We start from the raw sequence: 18,604 nt of genomic DNA, 5'->3' as shown, positions 1-18,604 counted from the left end.
GCCTCTAAGTCTATGAATGTCTTCCTTTGTGCTACAAATGAGTATTTTGGCATTCCAGAAAGTGTGGCTATAAACAGAAGACCATGTTTCAGACCGTGTGGTGAAAATGACTCTAGTTGTAGTCAGGAATAGGACTCTAGATTCAAGTTCTGGTTTTATCTTCTCTGTTAATCCTTGCAAGTCCCGGAATAACACAATATGGTATCAAACAGTGATCAGAAATACACAACATCGTGTGGGTCTACTGGTAAAGCCACAGTAGAACTTGATTGAAAAGATACAATGAACCCTGGTGTAAATGATGAAATGAGACTAACAGGAAGGTTGAGTTGATGCTAAAACACCAATTTGCTATTACAGACATAACAAGATTATTCTAGGCTACCAGGCTATTATTCTAGACTATTCTGAATGTACCAGAACTGTAAATTCAGGAGCAGAGATAGAGATCCAGACATACGGTCTCCTTGGCTTTCATTATATCTTCCTCAGAACTGAGGAAAGTTTATTTTTTCAGCAAATAAATGAATTATTGAAGAATGTCTTGTATTCAATCAATTTTTTAATGTTTACTAATTTATTTTCAGAGAGATAGAGACAGCACAGGTAGGGAAGGGGGCAGAGAGAGTGAGAGTGAGAGGGAGAGAGAGAATCCCAAGCAGGCTCTATGCCACCAGCACAGAGACCGACATGGGGCTCAAACCCACAAGCTGTGAGATCATGACCTGAGCCAAAGCCAGATGCCTAACTGATTGAACCACCCAGGTGCCCCTAAATCACTGTTTTTGATGTTTTCCCACAGTCCTCTAACACCAGCATGGCCATATTCAAAGTTTTGAAGTCTACTCTTAAAAGACAAGGGTAGTATGTATAAACTTTTTAAACCTGTGCTCCTTTTGATAAATATATAAGAAATGTTACATATAATAGAAAATTGCTTATCATTTTACATCTCATCTTAATGGCTGTTACCTCAAATATTTCTGTTATATCTGGGGGGACCAGGAATTCGGGTTTGAATATAACTTTTTCCAGTCAGAATAGTAAGAAATTGACTTCTCATTGACCTTTGAATAGAATGTCTCATTTTTCATAAGTAGACTACCAATGTTAAGCAAGAAATGCTAGTGTAGTAATCCCAATTTAAAGATGAGGACATTGATTCTCAAGTAGTTGGGACAGCAGATACAGGTAAGTTTAGAACTCAGAGAAGTCGGCTGACTACCACCTAGTCTTGGCCACTAGTAGTGTGCAGTTTTAGTTTTTAGATGTTTACAAATAATAAAGTCATTATATTTTCTTGAACTAGCTATGCAAATTATGTTTTGAGTTGTTCACGTACACATATGGAAGTCTTCCTAAGGCATGTGAAATTAAGTCAGCCCTGACTTTCCCATAGACTTGTAATAATGAACAAATAGTGTTATACACGTGGCAGTATTCTAAAAGTGCTAAAGAAGTATTTTAATATAAGGCCGTAGTATTTCGTTTTACTTTCTAGAGCTTTTTTTTTTTAGTAACTATTCTCAGTAATACTGCCTTTCAAAAGATACCAATCCATTTATTTCTGTAAGTGTACAATTTATGAACCTAGATTTAATCAATCAGAATAAAAATTATTGAAAATATCCTTTTCAGTTTGATAATTGCTTGGGTCCAGGTCTATTGAAATGTCACGGAATCTCCACAGATGTTTTTGATCTCCAGTTACAAACATCTTTATTGGGGCGCCTGGGTGGTTGAGTTGGTTAAGTGTCCAACTCTTGATTTCAGCTCATGTCATGATCTCACAGTTTGTGAGTTTGAGCCCTGAGTCAGGATCTTCACGGCGTGGACGCTGCTTGGAATTCTCACTCTGCTCTCTCTGCCCCTCCCCTCCGTGTGTGGTCTCTCTCCCCGCCCCACCCTTTCTCTCTCTCTCTCTTTCTCTCAAAATAAATAAACATTAAGAAAACAAAATAAAACAACCACATCTTTATTGATCTATGTAATTTCATAAATCTCACTATTTTCTCCTTGGAGCTGTATCTCTTTCCCACTTCTGCCCAGCCACGTGCCAACAACTTTTAGATGTGGTGAAATCAATTTAGAGATGGCAGACTGGACTGTTAGAAATTGTAAGCTGTTAGCAAGTTTGACTATTATGCCAGACAGAGGAAACTGTATAAATATATAAAGCTCAACTCCATTGACTGGTATATTTCTTTAAAAAAATAAAACAGGGGCGCCTGGGTGGCTCAGTCGGTTAAACGTCCGACTTCGACTCAGGTCACGATCTCGTGGTCCATGAGTTTGAGCCCCGCGTCGGGCTCTGGGCTGATGGCTCGGAGCCTGGAGCCTGCTTCAGATTCTGTGTCTCCCTCTCTCTCTGCCCCTCCTCCATTCACACACACACACACACACACACACACACACACACACACTCTCCCTCTCTCTCTCTGTCTCTCAAAAATAAATATTAAAAAACTAAAAAAGAAATAAAAAACAAAATCAGCTTTTTAGGGCACCTGGGTGGCTCAGTCAGTTGAGTGTCCGACTTTGGCTCAGGTCATGATCTCACGGTTTGTGGGTTCCAGCCCCACGTCAGGCTCTGTGCTGACAGCTCGGAGCCTGGAGCCTGCTTTGGATTCTGTGTCTCCCTCTCTCTCTGCCCCTCCCCCATTCATGCTCTGTCTCTCTCTGTCTCAAAAATAAATAAACGTTAAAAAAAATTAAAAAATAAGAAATAAAACAAAAACCCTGAGTACAGTAAATTCTTAGGCTCCCCTTGAAGACTAATGAACATATGTTGAGGTAGAAAGGCTTTGTTAAGGGAACCATAGGCAGTTTTCATTGACAACTGAGTGACAGGTTCTTCACTTCATATTCTTAAAACCAGTGAGCTCATCCTTATTAGCATCTCACCGAGGGAACGATGAGACAGGCAGGGGACATTAAGTGAAACTGTCTCCAATCCACTTTAATTCTTAATGCTTTCCTCAATCATAGTCCCTTCAAATTGACGTTATTATAAATTGTCGACATTTTTCAAATCCTGTTTTGTTTGGATTTTTTTAACATATTTAAGGCATTTATAACTGTTTAAAGAACTCCTAAGTGCCTCACAAATGACCTCACCCTGCCTGCCCGCCTGTGTTCTCCACGGCCTCTGGACTCGGTCTCCCTCCATTCATTCATGTGGTTCATGGGACGCCCCTGCTCCATCCCTTTCTCCTTCTGGGCTCCTTGCTCATAATATCTGTTGGGATTCCCTCCCTTGTACTTGTCTTGCTGAGCTTGATATAAATGATTTTGTCATAATTTTCCTCCTCAATCTCTGTTAGTACGTGATCTTCTGCAAACTGACGTCCGGGGGTGACTAATCCTGGTTCCCCGAGTAGGTGGTAGGCTCTCATTACAGTTGACATGAAGCAGTTATCCTGCTTTTAGAAGAGTACATGGGGCGCCTGGGTGGCTCAGTTGGTTGGGCGCCCGACTTCGGCTCAGGTCATGATCTCGCGGTTTGTGAGTTCGAGCCCTGCGTCACGCTCTGTGCTGACAGCTCGGAGCGTGGAGCCTGCTTCGGATTCTGTGTCTCGCCCTTTCTCTGCCCCTCCCATGCTCTTGCTCTGTCTCTCTATGTCTCTCTATAATTAATAAACATTAAAAAAAAATTTTAGAAGACAGCAACCTCTAGCACCACACAGCACTTAATACAAAAAAGATTGCCTTGATCAAATGGATTTGTGAAATTTGACATTCTCTGTGCCCCTTTTGAAAATTCACCATGGGCAATATCATTTTAAGTCTGCCAGAAATCTTAATTTTGTTTGCCTTCCTTTTTCTCAAATGAGTTTGACCACAGAACACTTACCCTTGACCTACCAACACCTAGTGCACGTTGGCTTCCAGCGAGACTAAAGTGTATTTGGCCGTTTATAATCTTGTTTCATGTTTTCTCTACTTTTAAAAGTTGATGGGAAAAAATAATCAACCTGACTTTCAAAATAATAGTAAATGCCACCAATGATTTTAAAGTGCTTCCAATATGCCAAACATTTTATAGGTACTTGCAATTATAAATGCATTTATCTTTGCAGCAAACTTTATCAGGTCGGGACTCTTGGACACACTTTACAGATGACAGAAGCACAAAGAGATTATGCAACTTGCCCAAACATAAGCAGCTAAGAAATGGTTGAAGTGGGGTCCAACAGACATTCTGGCCCCAGAATCCAGTTTTCTAACCACTATGCTATAACACTCTAGGTGAAAGGGAGTTTTCTCAAAGCAAAGTGAGGTCATGTGCTGAGGAAGTTGTCTCTGTGGCATTTAATTTTCCTTTCTTGGTTCTACTTCGTTCTATGTAATTGAGCAACAGTACCCAATTAGGCTATCTTCAGGCTGCCCGTCCTGCCCCCCTGTGTCCTTGCTTTTTGGGGCTACTTGACAGAGAGCCCTGGTGAGGCTCATTCTTTGTTTAGCATGTACAGAGTGGTTGTGAAGTAACAGCACCCAGGCCAAGAGCAGATCTCTGGGTCTAGGTGCGTACAGGAATGTGATAAAATAGAAGCTTATCCAAACATCCTAACTGAGGAAGTATCTCTCTAGCGCTTTGTTTTGGGGGTTTCCACGACCACCCCCCAAGTTGGGTGATTCACTAGGAGAACTGACTCACAGGACTTGTCGTGTAGTCCTACTCATGGCTGTGATTTTTTGATTGAAGCATAGTTGACATGTAATGTTATATTAATTCCCGGTGTACAACATAGTGATTGGACAATTGTATCATCAGGCGGAGATCACCATGATAAGTATAGTTACCATCTGTCACCATACAAAGTTATGATCGTATTATTGACTATCTTCCCTGTGCTGTAGTTTTCAGCCCCATGATTTATTTATTTCAATACTGGATACGTTTGTGGCTCTAATCCCCTTCACCTGTTCTGCCCATCTCCCTACCTTGTCGCCTCTGGCAACTACCAGTTTCTTCTCTGTATTGATGATTCTTTTTCTGGTTTTGTTCATTTGTTTTATAGATTCCACCTATAAGTGAAATCATGTGATACTTGTCTTGGACTTATTTCACTTGGCGTGATCCCCTCAATGTCCATCCGTGTTGTTGCAAATGGCAAGATTCCATTTGTTTTTACGGCTGAGTGACATTCTCTTGTATAAATATGCCACGTTTCTTTACCCATGCCTCCATCCGCAAACACTTAACGTTGCTTCCATAACCTTGGCTGTTGTGAATAAAGTAGCAATTAACATAGGGGTGTTTATCTCTTTTCAAATTAGTGTTTTTGTTTTCTTTGGGTGCATACCTAGAAGTAGAATTACTGGAGTACATAGTAATTCTATTTCTAATTATTTGAGGAGCTTCCATACTATTTTCCGCAGAGGCTGCACCAATTTATATTCCCACTAATGGTGCAGGAGGGTTCCCTTTTCTCCACACCCTCACCAATGCTCGTTTTTCTTTTCTTTTTCTTTTTCTTTTTTTTTGATGATAGTCATGGCTGTGATTTATTCAAGTGAAACGATACAAAGTAGAATAAGCAAAGGGAAAAGGGGGACATGGGGACAAGGTCTAGAGAAAGCCAGTCACTAGTTCAAGAGTTCTTTCCCAGTGTAGTCACACAAGATGTGCTTAATCAAATTGTGACCATACGTGTGAGGTATTGTCACCAGGGGAGCTCAAGGCCCCAAATTTTACTGGGCCACCAATATAGGGCACCTACACCCTCTGCACAGCCTGTGTCAAAATTCCAGACTCCCAGGAAGAAAACAAGCAGGAGCTCAGCATAAACCACATTGAGTAAGCAGGTTAGGCCCAGTGAGCCACTGCTAGCTTTAAAAAAATTGTTTTTTTCTTTTAAGTATAGGGAACTGTTTACCATTCAAGTCCTCAGATGTGAGCCAAGGGCCAACCTCGCGGGCAAACCTTTTTTAGGATAACAGTCTGAAGCCTGCTGTATTAACACTTTATGGCACTCTCTTCCAAAAGAACTCTGGCTCTGCCTTTAGGAAGAAAGCCATCATTTAAGACCCTATGCTGTTCTAAAAAAAACTTTTGACTTCCGTTAATGGAACTAGTGACTTTGTTGTTTGTAACGCTCTAGTTTTTATTCAATGCCATGTTGAAAGGAAAGGTTATTTTATAACAAACACCCAGGGCAGTGAAGATTGCACTAGATTAGAATGTCTCTTTATGTTTGGGATTGAATGGAGAACTGAGACAAGGTTAAATTGCATTTATTCTTTTCTTTTGTGCATGATCTAGAAAACCAGAAGGAGAACACTAAATTATATCAGGCAACCTGTTACTTAGGGTTTTTAAGAGTGTAACTATGTGACATTCTTGCTGAAGAAATCATTACTCATACGCTGTCATTTGAGGATAAAAAAAATCTTTTTTAGTTGAAAAGTGAAAAATGTTTTTAGAAGGTTGGTAAATGGAAGGAGCAATCTACCATAGTATGCTTTGTACAAAAGGAAAGTGGGAAATGGTTATTTTGTGATTACATTTCTACAGAGTAGAAGACAATTTTAATACCTATATCAAGGAACATAGATCATTTAGATTCTGAGTGGCTTTATCTAGAGAACAAGTTTGGGCTAATTTTAGAACTGTATTTTTGATAATCCAGAGTATATGTCATTTTGCCCTCTGCCTGCCATGCTCTTAATCTGGCAGGCAGTTTCTTATTACAGAATTCTGGTCAGTTCAGTTTAATGACCGATTATGGAAACTCATTATTAATACTTTAACATACTCAATTTTTAGAATACTCTGGAATATATCTGCCCCAAATATTTCCAACTGTGTATCAGGCTTACATACAACAAGAGAGGCAACTTCAGCAGTAAATAGGGGATAATAAAATATGTGGGAACCAGAATTTTAAGAGTCAGAAAAACTCTTATCATTGCTTATTTACAGAAAAATCCACATCAGTAGTCTAATATGATGGGATAGTAAGTTATTTCACGTTTTCAGAGCCAACTTGAAAGATAATATCTGATGTAGCTTCTTGCCTCCTTTTCTAGACAGTGTTGATGGACACCTATCTCCCCTTCCAGAAATGTCCGTTTCGTTCATACTGTCCTTCATCCCTTCATTCCTTGACCTAACGAACCACCTCCAGCCTCATTCCTGCTTCACACTCCAGGATTTTCCTTTCTTTTCCTTGCTCTCCCATGGATGTCCTCTTAAGGAAAATGACTTCTCTTTGCTATTAAGAAGCAAGTACAGCAATTAAATTAATTCACAGTAAGAAATTGGTGATGAATTATCTTTCCTACTAGTATATTTAAAAATTTTAAAAATATTTATGTAGTTTTGAGAATGGGAGAGACAGAGCATGAGCAGGGGAGGAACACAGAGAGAAGGATACACAGAAGCCGAAGCAGGCTCCAGGCTCTGAGCTGTCAGCACAGAGGCCGACGCAGGGCTCGATCCCATGAGCTGTGAGATCATGATCTGGGCTGAAGTTGGACGCTTAACTGACTAAGCCACCCAGGCGCCCCTTCTTTTACATTTTAAAAGAAGAAACTCTTTGCCCTCCTATACTGCTAGTGGGAATATGTATTTTTATGTCCTTCCTAGAAACGAAAGCACTCTGGCAGTGTGTATATCAAAGATCACGAAAATTTTTCTTAGATTTTTCCCAGTGATTTCATTTTCTAGTAATCTAAGATAATAAACTGAAATAAACACTTATATACAAAGATATTGATCATAAGGGTAAGTTTAATAGCTGAAGAAAAAGCGAATTGTGAATATAATGATGAGCATAGTGATGATATTATATAATGGTATTATATGTTAGGAAAACAGAACAAAGGAGAGAGAGATCGCTAAGCATTCATTGCCCATTCTCAGATGTCTGAGGCCTCCGAGATATCTAAGCCTTGGGCTAACTATGGAAGTAGCTTGGAGTCAGGCGGGAGTCATGTCTGCTGAGAGTTAAAGCATTTCCAGGTATTTAAAACTGGAGAAAACCAACAAAATCAAGGTTCAGAATAAATTATAAAGCAATTTTTCTGCTTAAAGCTGCCAAAATACCCAAGGTTTAAATAAGCAGGGTAGAGTACAAAGCATGGTTAAGAGTACAGGCCTCTTAACTCTGCCTGGGTGGCTCAATCAGTTGAGCGTCCAACTCTTGGTTCAGGTCATGATCCCAGGGTCTTGGGATTGAGCCCCATGTTGGGCTCCTTAATGAGTGTGGAGCCTGCATAAGATTCATTCATTCTCTCTCTCTCTCTCTCTCTCTCTCTCTCTCTCTCTCTCTCTCTCTCCCTCTCCCTCTCCCTCTCCCTCTCCCTCCCTCCCTCTGCCCCTGTCCCCTGCTCTTGCTTGCTTGCTCTCTCTCTCCCAAATAGAAATTAAAAAAGAAAAAAAAAAAGATATGGGCTTCAGATCACATACAATGTCCTCAACACTTGTGTGACCTTGGGCAAGGTATTTAATCCCTCTAAACTTCAATCTGAATATATTAAATGTGATCATTGCGTTTACCTTATAAAGGGTATTGTGGGGATTCAAGACAGTAATTCATGTAAAGTGACTAAATATCTCCCATAACAATGTGTTTGTATTAATGTCATTTAATGAGGAACACAATTATCAGCAGGTGGCAATGTTAACATTCTAATTTTAAGACACTTTTCGGGGCACCTGGGTGGCTCAGTCGGTTAAGCGCCTGACTTCGGCTCAGGTCATGTCTGTGAGTTTGAGCCCTGCGTCAGGCTCTGTGCTGACAGCTCAGAGCCTGGAGCCTGCTTCAGAGTCTGTGTCTCTCTCTCTCCTTGCCCCTCCCCTGCTCATGCTATGTCTCTCTCTCTCTCTCTCTCTCTCTCTCTCTCTGTCTCTCAAAAATAAATAAAAAACATTTTTAAAAATTTTAAAAAAGGACACTTTTAAAATAATCTGATTTTTCGAAGAATTGGGTTGTATTTTGTTAGGAAAATTCTTAGTTTCTTGAAAAGCATCTTAGATTTTATAGCTACCTACACATCGCATTTAATTATGCTAGATGAGAGGCTGTACGCAAGCCACTCCAAATAAATTTTCAGAATTGGTGTGCATGGCACCTTTGAGGAAATAACACTTCTGAATTCTTAACCTTATACACTCAGCCCATAAAGTTACAGTAGAAGTCTCAGAGCCCCGTAAAATCTCTTCAGGGTAATTTGTGCAAGTCCTTTCTTGTCCTGGGTAGATGGATGGGCATCGAATGACTTCACCGAAAATGAGTAAGCTAATAGCAGATTGGGGAATGCCTTCACCAGACTTAACTCCTTGCTTCTTGTTTTAATGAGGCCAAGTCTCTCTGTGGATATAGTGTATGAAATGAGTTGATATGTTCTTATGATTTTTTTCCCAAAGGATCTGTTTTCTTTTCCATTAAAGAGTTTTAGAGGAGTCAGCATAGTATCACCTGAAAGGTGTTAAATGTAAAATGTAAAAACTCATTAACTTACATTAGTTAAATTATTGGCAAACAGTAAATTAAGTAATCAGGAATGACAGTCGCACGGCTTCCGCATCGGTCTTTTGCAGTTAGGTTGATTATTGATACTCATTGCCTTGTAATAATTTCTTTGAGTTGTCAGTAAATTAAAAAATAGTTCAGTAAGCATCCCACACAAAGTTCTTTGGAGAATATTTACGATATGGTGCTTCCTCTAGTAATCTTTGATGTGCGGTGATCTGACTGCAGCAGCTGATGTTTCTAGAGATTCTTCTGAAATGCTGAGGTGGCCCCTTGGGGTGTTCATCACTGTGCCTGGGGCCTCATGTGCATGGAACATGGACCCTCAGCCGCAGTTTTGGTGTGCACATTACTTCCATTACAGATGAGGAAAAGGGAGTTCAGAAAGATTTGATAAAGGGCTGAATCTTTTTCCTTATATGAAATTCCTTGAGCGAGTAGAGAGTTTCGTTGTAGTCACAAAAACTAATTGTGGTCCTGGAACTGAGATTAGGTGGCAAACTTCAGCCCATAGGCGGATCTGGCCCACTGTCTGTTTTTGTATTGCTCACAAGCTAAGAAGTGTTCTGACATTTTTAAATGGTTGGGGGAAAAAAGAAATCTAAAGAAGAATAATATTTTATGGCATGTGAAGATTATATGAAATTCAAATTTGAAATTTCAGTTCTGTTGGAATGCAAATCTTCCTATTTATTTATGTATTATCTGTAGATCTTTCATGATCCAAAAGCAGCGTGAGTGGTTGGGACACGGGCCCTGTGGCCTGCATAGCCAGAAGGAGTTTCTGTCTGCCCCTTTCCAGAAAACTTTCCTGATCCCTGGTCTACACTGATCATTTATCTCAGGACTTTATAAGTGACTTCATTCATCACTGAGTGCTTACCACTTGCCATGCACTGTGGGTAGGTTCTTGTACGGGGATCCGAGAGTGAACAAAAGTTACGAAAGACACCTTCATGAGGCTCACAGCCTGAAGGAAGAGTTAGGTTAATATTTTAATAGTAATAAGGTGGACATACTGTGTTTATGTAGCAACATTACTTGGTCATTTGAATAAAATATTTTAATACTCATAGGCTATTTATAAAATAATGAAATGGGTTAATGTAATAATACAGTTATTTGGTTAATGTAAGCAGTTAGCACAGCCCTTATTGTTTAAACCTTTTTTCTTTAAAAATGTAAGTATACCACGCTCAACATAAACCTATCTCTTTTAGATGATTTGTGATTTTATTGTGATGAGGCTCATGCATTACATATATTGCATACATTTTTGTGTTTGCTATGACTGTAGATGTTGGCAGTGTTAGAAACTGAACTGAGCTATTGTCATTCTAGGACATGTTTCTGCAAACTGTTCATTGCTAAATTTTTATTGAGTCCCTGATATCAGTTTGATTCCTTGTCATTTGTCTTTCTCTTAAGAAATAAATTACAACTCATTATAAAACATTTCGGGGGGGTGGAGTGCCTGGATGGCTCAGTCTGTTAAACATCCGACTTCAGCTCAGGTCATGATCTCCCAGTTCACGAGTTCGAGCCCCACGTTGGGCTCTGTGCTGACGGCATACAGCCTGCTTCAGATCCTGTGTCTCCCACTCTCTGCCCCTTCTCCTCATGCTCTCACATTCTCTCTCTCTCAAAAATAAATAAACGTGAGGAAAAAAAATATTCTGAGTTCCTTATGCAGTACTTTCGTAGTGCTTCATTTGTTAGCCTTAATGTACAATTGGTAATTCTCTTCCCTCATTGGATGTTAACTATGTTAATGTTATTGTGGGATTTTAGTTTCCTTAATTGCATATGAAGCACTAGCATATGTCACCTCTTTAAGAATCTGTGTCAGTCATGCCCTAAAACAAAAGTGTTGCATGATTTTCTTATGGCAGCTGTGGAATGATACCCGGAAAAATAATTGGCAATGTTGCTTTTCTGTATTATGCTTATTGTCTAAGGCTGATCCACATTTGTATTTTAGAGAAGCATTCCATTAGTGCCATGAGGAGAGAGACGGTGTTAATCCGTCCATCGTTATTCTGTCCATCACATTTCTGTCGACTGCTTGAAACGCACCTGTACTGTCCCCGCAACTGACACGCAAGTGCCGACGGCTGCTCAAGGAGGCTTGAGTCTTCCCTCCCTGACCGGACATCCAGAGTTCCCAGAGTTCCCAAAGTAGTAGGCAAAGATTGGCCAGACGAGAATTTGTGTGTGTGTGCGCGTGCGTGTGCGTGTGGGATGTGTTCCACTTGGGTTCCTCTGCTCCGTGAACTCACTCCCTCATGTGTAAAGTTCTGCTTTTGTTTACTTAAGTAGGTTTGCTTGTTTGTCTTCATTCTCCTCAAGTCTGCTAAATCAGCATGTTGGCAACCGGCCTAATTTACCTTATTTGTAACTTCTCTACATCTTTCTGCACCTTCCAGTTTTGTTTTCCTGAACCTTAGGGCACCTGTCATTTTAATATGAATTCATGATATTTGCTTGATATTGTGAATTCTTTCATTTTCTTAGTACATGTTCTCTATTACAATATGATTCTCAACATTGTAGTTTGGGGATGTTCATTATACCTCTATGGAGCAGAAGCTAATATAGTCGGCAGTTTTCTGAGTAGGTATCTCATTCCAGTGTATTGCACTAGACTATTTTATTTTATATTTTTAGTTTCTAAATTAAAAAAAAAATTATTTATTGTTTATTTTACATCCAGGTTAGTTAGCATATGGTGCAACAATGATTTCAGGAGTAGATTCCTTAATGCCCCTTAAGCATTTATCCCATCCCCCCTCCCACAACCCATCCAGCAATCCTATTATGTTCTCTGTATGTAAGAGTCTTTTATGTTTTGTCCCTCTCCCTACTTTTATATTATTTTTGCTTCCCTTTCCTAATGTTCATCTATTTTGTATCTTAAAGTGAAGTCATATGATATTTGTCTTTCTCTAATTTCGCTTAGCATAATACCCTCCAGTTCCATCCACATAGTTGTAAATGGCACAATTTCATTCTTTTTGATTGACACTTGGCTCTATTTTAGAGTGTAGTTTTAGTCCAAAAGCAGAATGGGATCTCAAATGCCTACACTATCCCCACTACCCAACAAAAAGAAAGGAGAAATCTAGGGATGAATAGAAGACAGACTTTCTTGCAAGCAATTACTGGCTAGTGGTGAAGTGTGGCTAGGAGTTTCTCGGTATGGAAAGAGGAAGAAAAGGAGCCTCCCCTTACCTGGCTGTCTTTTTCACACTCAGACACACACATATTTATAATTTACATGTTTACTGATTATGATATTCATGTTTTTATTTAGCACTGGCTCTTTAGTATCTGGTAGAGCCCTACTTCTTCCATACACAGCACAGTTTAATAAAACAGCATACATACAGTAAGACTCTAAAAAGTAGTCGACTGGACCCCCTGGTCATTTATTTATAATTAAATTTACATGCGTCTTTTTCTGGTTTTGATTTATGGGATGAGAAAGACCTGATGAGGAAGTCTGTGGTAAGTAAATTCAACACACTGGAACAGAATTCTTAAACTCGTTCAAACTTAGTTCTCCTCGCTTTTCTTTTTGTGTTTGGTTAGGGTTTAGAGGGAAGGGGCGGCATTGTGCTTTCTCATCTTCAGAAGACTGTTTTTGGGTTAGAACAAAATTAGAGTAGCCTTGATATTTACACATACTGAAATTCGTGACATCAATTCAAGTCTTTTCCTTTTGAATTCTAATATAAAACAAAATTAACAGTGTAATATTAAAAAATAATAATCCACTTAAAAACGTGTGTCCACCAGTGGAGCTTATTATTAAAATTGAGTTATTTTTTTCAATTTTCCTTTTATGTTTATTTTTGAGAGAGAGAGTGAGCGAGCATGAGCAGAGGGGCAGAGAGAAGAGGGAGACAGAGAATCCAAAGCAGGCTCCAGGCTCTGAGCTGTCAGCACAGAGCCCGGTGTGGGGCTCCAATGCGGGGCTCGAGCCCACGAACTGTGAGATCATGACCTGAGCTGAAGTCAGATGCCTAACCAACTGAATCATCCAGGCGCCACTAGAATTGAGTTATTTAAATTTCTATTTGTATAATGACAAAAACTTCATAAGAAAAGCACATAGAATGAGATTGGAGCCACCTGCTGGCTTATAAAACAATAATATGGATCCTAAAAAATATATTCTAAGCAACTAAGAAAAATCAGAGTCAGTAATGGTTAAAACAAATGTTTCCACTCAAACATTGATATGTTAAAACTGTTCTTAAAACGTTTATTAGTTTATGCTTTGGAAATTTTCCGTATATTTTCAAGTCAGGTATACCTTCATCTATTAGGAAGCTAATACTAGAAACCATCTATTTGGTTTCTAATAGTGATATACTTTCTTATTTGGCCAGATTTCCTAGCTTTTATATCTCCTAGGTCCTTGGATTACTGTGAGTTTTTATTTTGTTTTTTAAACATCAAATCCAGTAAAATTCTTCACAGTATCCAGTGCTTCTGACTCTAGTAAATTGAGCCTTACTCTATACATAAATAATTATAAATAAACATTAATATAAAATAGTTGAACCTCACTTGATACCTAATAGCATTTCTGCATTTTTCCTATTCTGCAGAATTTTGCTGATTATTTCTTTGGTTTTATATGTCTCCTCTTCTAGACCTTCTTGTGTTATCATGAGACCCAGAAGACCGTAAAAACATCTTTAGTTGGCCAAAGGCCTGGTGTTGCACTTTGGCTAGTGCTCCGTTTTGCAGGTGTCCTTCTAGGTGTCGCGAGCTTCCCTGTGAGGCCTGTTGAAGCTGTTTCCGCTTCCAGTGAATTTGTCGCCCATCTGTGATGAGATTAGAATCATTTAAATTTAGGAAGATTCCAAGAAGCTACGGATGGCTGATCAACACCTCAGAGTTTCTAGAAGTTCTTGGTTTAGATACAGTCTGAATTTTTCAGTTCCGGTGATCTGTCTCCGTGTCCTGACTTACACTTTTCTGTGTGTCCGTCTTAAATTGATGAGATAAAGTCAGGTATTATTCAAGCCTTGCTCCTTTTTCGGGGGTAGCTTTTTTCATGATGCCATTCTTGTGGAACCAACTCTGGAGATGTTATTATAACCTTTTCGTGTCTGATATCTAGGCATTTGCTCCCACTTGAGAGTAAAGAAGCAGGATTTCTAGATGTGACATTGTTGCACCCTGCTGTCCAGTGATTAGCAAGTCCACTTAAATCTCTTGTTTTTAGGGGCACCTGGGTGGCTCAGTCGGTTAAGCGCCTGACTTCAGCTCAGGTCATGATCTCATGGTCCGTGAGTTCAAGCCCCGCGTCGGGCTCTGTGTTGACAGCTCAGAGCCTGGGGGCTCATTCAGATACTGTCTGTCTGTCTGTCTGTCTGTCTGTCTCTCTCTCTCTCTCTCTCTCTCTCTCTCTGCCCCTCCCCCACTCATACTCTGTCTCTGTCTCAAAAATAAACCTTAAAAAAAACCACCTTTTTTAAACCTTAAAATCTCTTGTTTTTATTTCCTTAATCTACAAAATATTATAGTGGGACTAGATTCTTTCTTGGGTTCTCATTCACGATTATTTTTCCTATGGATCTGTGTTGATTCCGTGAAGATAGCTGTGAAGGTAAACGGGTCCATTAATTGTTTCTTGTATTATTGTTATTTCTGTTTGCCTTTTTCATTGTGTTTCCTTTTGCTGACGTGATTGTATTATCAGCACTAAAAAGAGCATAGATGATTTCCCATTGTTAAAATTCTGTATTTGGCAGTAAGATCCCATGCTGTTACACGCCCCCTGCCCCCCTTTGCCAGCTGACATTTTTATTCCTCAGGAATATTAGTGAAACATTTATCAAACCCTTACCATGTAGCAGACTGGTGCCACACACCATTCACTCATGGTCATGAATGCAACATAATTCCTGTCCTCAAGGAACTTTCAGTTTAGTGACAGTTTGGTTGGGTGACAATCTAATCTCAGCACTGGTAACATCCCCGTAGGTTCTGGCATATTCCTATATCTTTTTTCTAGGAGCATTAGCCTAAGACAAGTCAACTTCTTTATGCCCTTGCTTGGTGATGATAGTAAATTTCAGTGTTCTTTTAGGGTCAGAAAAGTACATGTAGACGATTTTATAAAGATGATATATACATCTTTTAGGGTATAACATATTTCTAAATTATGAGAAATTAATTTTTTCATCGGTTGCTACCTTGTAGGACAGTAGTCATAAATGAATGAAGCCCAGGCTGAACTTGACACATTTAGAGAGACCTTGAAGTTTGAGAAGAACCTTTAAATCTACTGAGAACAGTTCTTAGAATAATTTAGGAGGCAGTATGGGTGTTTTGTATCCTTGAAAACTCTTTGAATGGCAACTTTATATACTGGATTATATTTAACTTCCCCTTACTCAGCTGTTTGTGAGAGACCACGGATTATTACGTTCCTGAATTAAGAAGTCTCCAGTCCCACCACGCTCTGGTTTTATACACCTTTGCCTCTGTAAGACATTGGAGGAGAAAGTGTCATTTCAGAAATATTGTTTCTCTAGCCATCAAAGTTCACGAGTGCCAACCAGCTGGCACTTTTGTGACTTCATATATATAGATATATTCCTAGTTTTTCACTAGGTATCTGGTGTAGAAGAGGCAAAGACCTTATAAATTCACTTCATTATGTCCAAAAAATAATCCAAGAGACATATTTATGCAGGTGTAGCTCTCCATGCTTCTTTTTACATCGGGTGAGGAAGGTCCAGTAAAGTAATTTTATACAACAATAGACATGATTTTACTTGAAATGTAGTTTTATCATTAGTTCAATATTAATATTAGTTTTCCCATTCATGTAAGTGAATTTGGGAGGTCTGCTTAAAAAAATGCAGACTTTTTTTTCTTTTTTTTTTTAGAGATAGTTTCATTTTAATTTCAGGTAATTTTACTGTGAATATATTTTGTAATACTTATACTAGAGCCCTTATGTTAGTCTCAAATGTCATCACAGCAGTGATTCTTAAAGACCAGTAATGTAGTATAAAGCTGCACTTTTGTTGAGTAAAATGATTGTCATAATCAGACCATTATTGTGATATTCTAACACCATTTCTGAGATGTCTTGTTATGTGAGATAAAAAAAGACGATGACAATGATACTAATGATCAGGGTATATAATACAGGCATAACTGGCTGTGTCTATTGATGCCTTATCTTTTATGGTTTTTGATCCTGTTCATAATAAGGCTGCCTTCATTACGTGTTCTTACCTTTTCTCTCTCTTTAAACACATAGGGATGTGAGATTATATCAACGCCTGACCAAGACCATACTGACTTCACCAAGTGCCTTGAACTGCTCCAAAAAAAGATAGAGGAAAAAGACCTACAGGTAAGAGCACACCTTTTTGGTGGTTAGGAGTCTTGGTGCCAAGGATGTGAAAATCCTGCTTAAACTTTTCACTCATCGGAAGTGATCAGTTACTTTTCTGTCCATCTTTTAGATTCCCTGTCAGATTTTTCCCATATACTGAATAAATCTGTACTTAGCTGCCAAAGTATTGATTTGTTCACTTAAATCAGAGGTCACAGATGCAGATGCTTTATCATGGGAAAGTCACAAAAGAGGGGAGGTGGACTTTGTATAAACAGCTGAAACTGGTTGCTCATTTTTGGCCTAAAATAAGTCACCACTTTTCATCTCTTGTTCATTGTTGCCATGCAGACCTACGTGTGTTCAAATACTGTGGGGGCAAAACAGGCAAACAAGTACGGCCTGTATTTGGCCCAGGAGGCATCATTACAAACTCTCATCTATAAATAAAGTGTTATCAACTCTTTTTTTTGAAATCAGAGAAGAGTCCGCTGCTTTGCATTTGTGGACTCTTTTTTAAGTCCAGTTTAGTGAAGGTCAACAAAATTACATGTGAAGCACTGAATGACAGTTGACCATTCTTTGACTGGCAGGGGCAGGAAAGTAAGCTGAGGCACATGATGTGTAGTGTTAGACTAAGAAAACTAGCGGGACGCCTGGGTGGCTCAGTCGGTTATGCGTCCCACTTCGGCTCAGGTTATGATCTCATGGTTCATTGGTTTGGGCCCCGTGTTGGGCTCTGTGCTGATGGCTCAGAACCTGCAGCCTGCTTCGGATTCTGTGTGTGTCTCCCTCTCTGACCCTCCCCCACTCACGCTCTGTTTCTCTCTCTCTCAAAAATAAATAAACATTAAACTAGGAAAACTAGCAAAACATGCTTGTACATTCAAGGAAGCCCTGAGAAGAACTTCCTCCGTCACAGAAGGTTATCAGAGAGGTGACATTAGTAGATCCTTTTCTCTTTTTGAAGACAAGCCTTGTTAATTGTCATAATTGACGAGGAGCACATTGTGCAAACTGAACAAAAGTAATTGAGTGAACATTTCCCATCTCTGTTGTAGCTTGAACGATACCAAATGTATTGTGCTATTTCTGGCAATAAATTGCTATAATTAAATATTTGCTTAATGAAAACAGAACACAGCCCATTGAGAGTTCCAAAGAAGCCCATTGCTTCATCCGGACATAGCTGAGTTTGAGTTTCTTAGAAAAAAAAAATTGTCAGTTCTTCTCAACTTGTGTTTCAGTTTTCCCAGCATCAACACTGAAATTAAATTATGTGTGTCAAATTGATCGTATCTGTAATATAGTGCTCGGTCATTAAGTCTGAAAATAAATAATCATCTCTCAAACTCATCAACAATGAAATTCAGAGAGAGCTTCAAGCTGGGGAAAGAGGGTAATCAGCTGTATGTGATCCACAAAACAGATCTAGTAAAGTCTAGGTGGGCCCAGTGGGAGGGCGGAAGCAGGAGGACCTGGTGGAGGCATCCATGTTGGGTGGAAAGGACCAGACCCTCCCAGTCCCACTGTGCTTAGTCATGGGCTGGAAGCTCTTAGGGACCGCTGTACCTTGATGGCACTTGCTACTGCATCCTGAAGGAGTTGCCTCTGGGCCACGACAGCCAGCTGCCCCCTCCCGGGCCTAGCGAGTTCTTTCTGGGAGAAAAGGGAGCAGTGAGCTTCCACGGATGCCTCTGGGCCCTGGCGTGATTTAGGCGCAGTGCATCGTCCAGCTTATCTTGCACTACTTTTT

At 39.5% G+C, this 18,604-nt stretch overlaps 1 protein-coding gene across 5 annotated transcripts in view; it reads left to right on the top strand.

Annotated features, from left to right (window-relative positions):
* TPK1 (thiamin pyrophosphokinase 1) overlaps positions 1-18,604 on the top strand; it is a 347,870-nt gene that overhangs the window by 170,106 nt on the left and 159,160 nt on the right. For all 5 annotated transcript variants that reach the window (XM_019453102.2, XM_019453094.2, XM_019453103.2 and 2 more), the window contains one exon: positions 16,771-16,866. In XM_019453102.2, coding sequence (XP_019308647.1) covers positions 16,771-16,866 — 96 coding nt within the window. The remainder of the gene's footprint in view (positions 1-16,770; positions 16,867-18,604) is intronic.

Source organism: Panthera pardus, unplaced genomic scaffold, assembly GCF_024362965.1.
Source record: "Panthera pardus isolate Hobbes unplaced genomic scaffold, ASM2436296v1 HiC_scaffold_8, whole genome shotgun sequence".
Classification (NCBI taxonomy): domain Eukaryota; kingdom Metazoa; phylum Chordata; class Mammalia; order Carnivora; family Felidae; genus Panthera; species Panthera pardus.
Note: the sequence above shows the minus strand (reverse complement) of the source record. Positions and strands in the feature narration are given on the sequence as shown.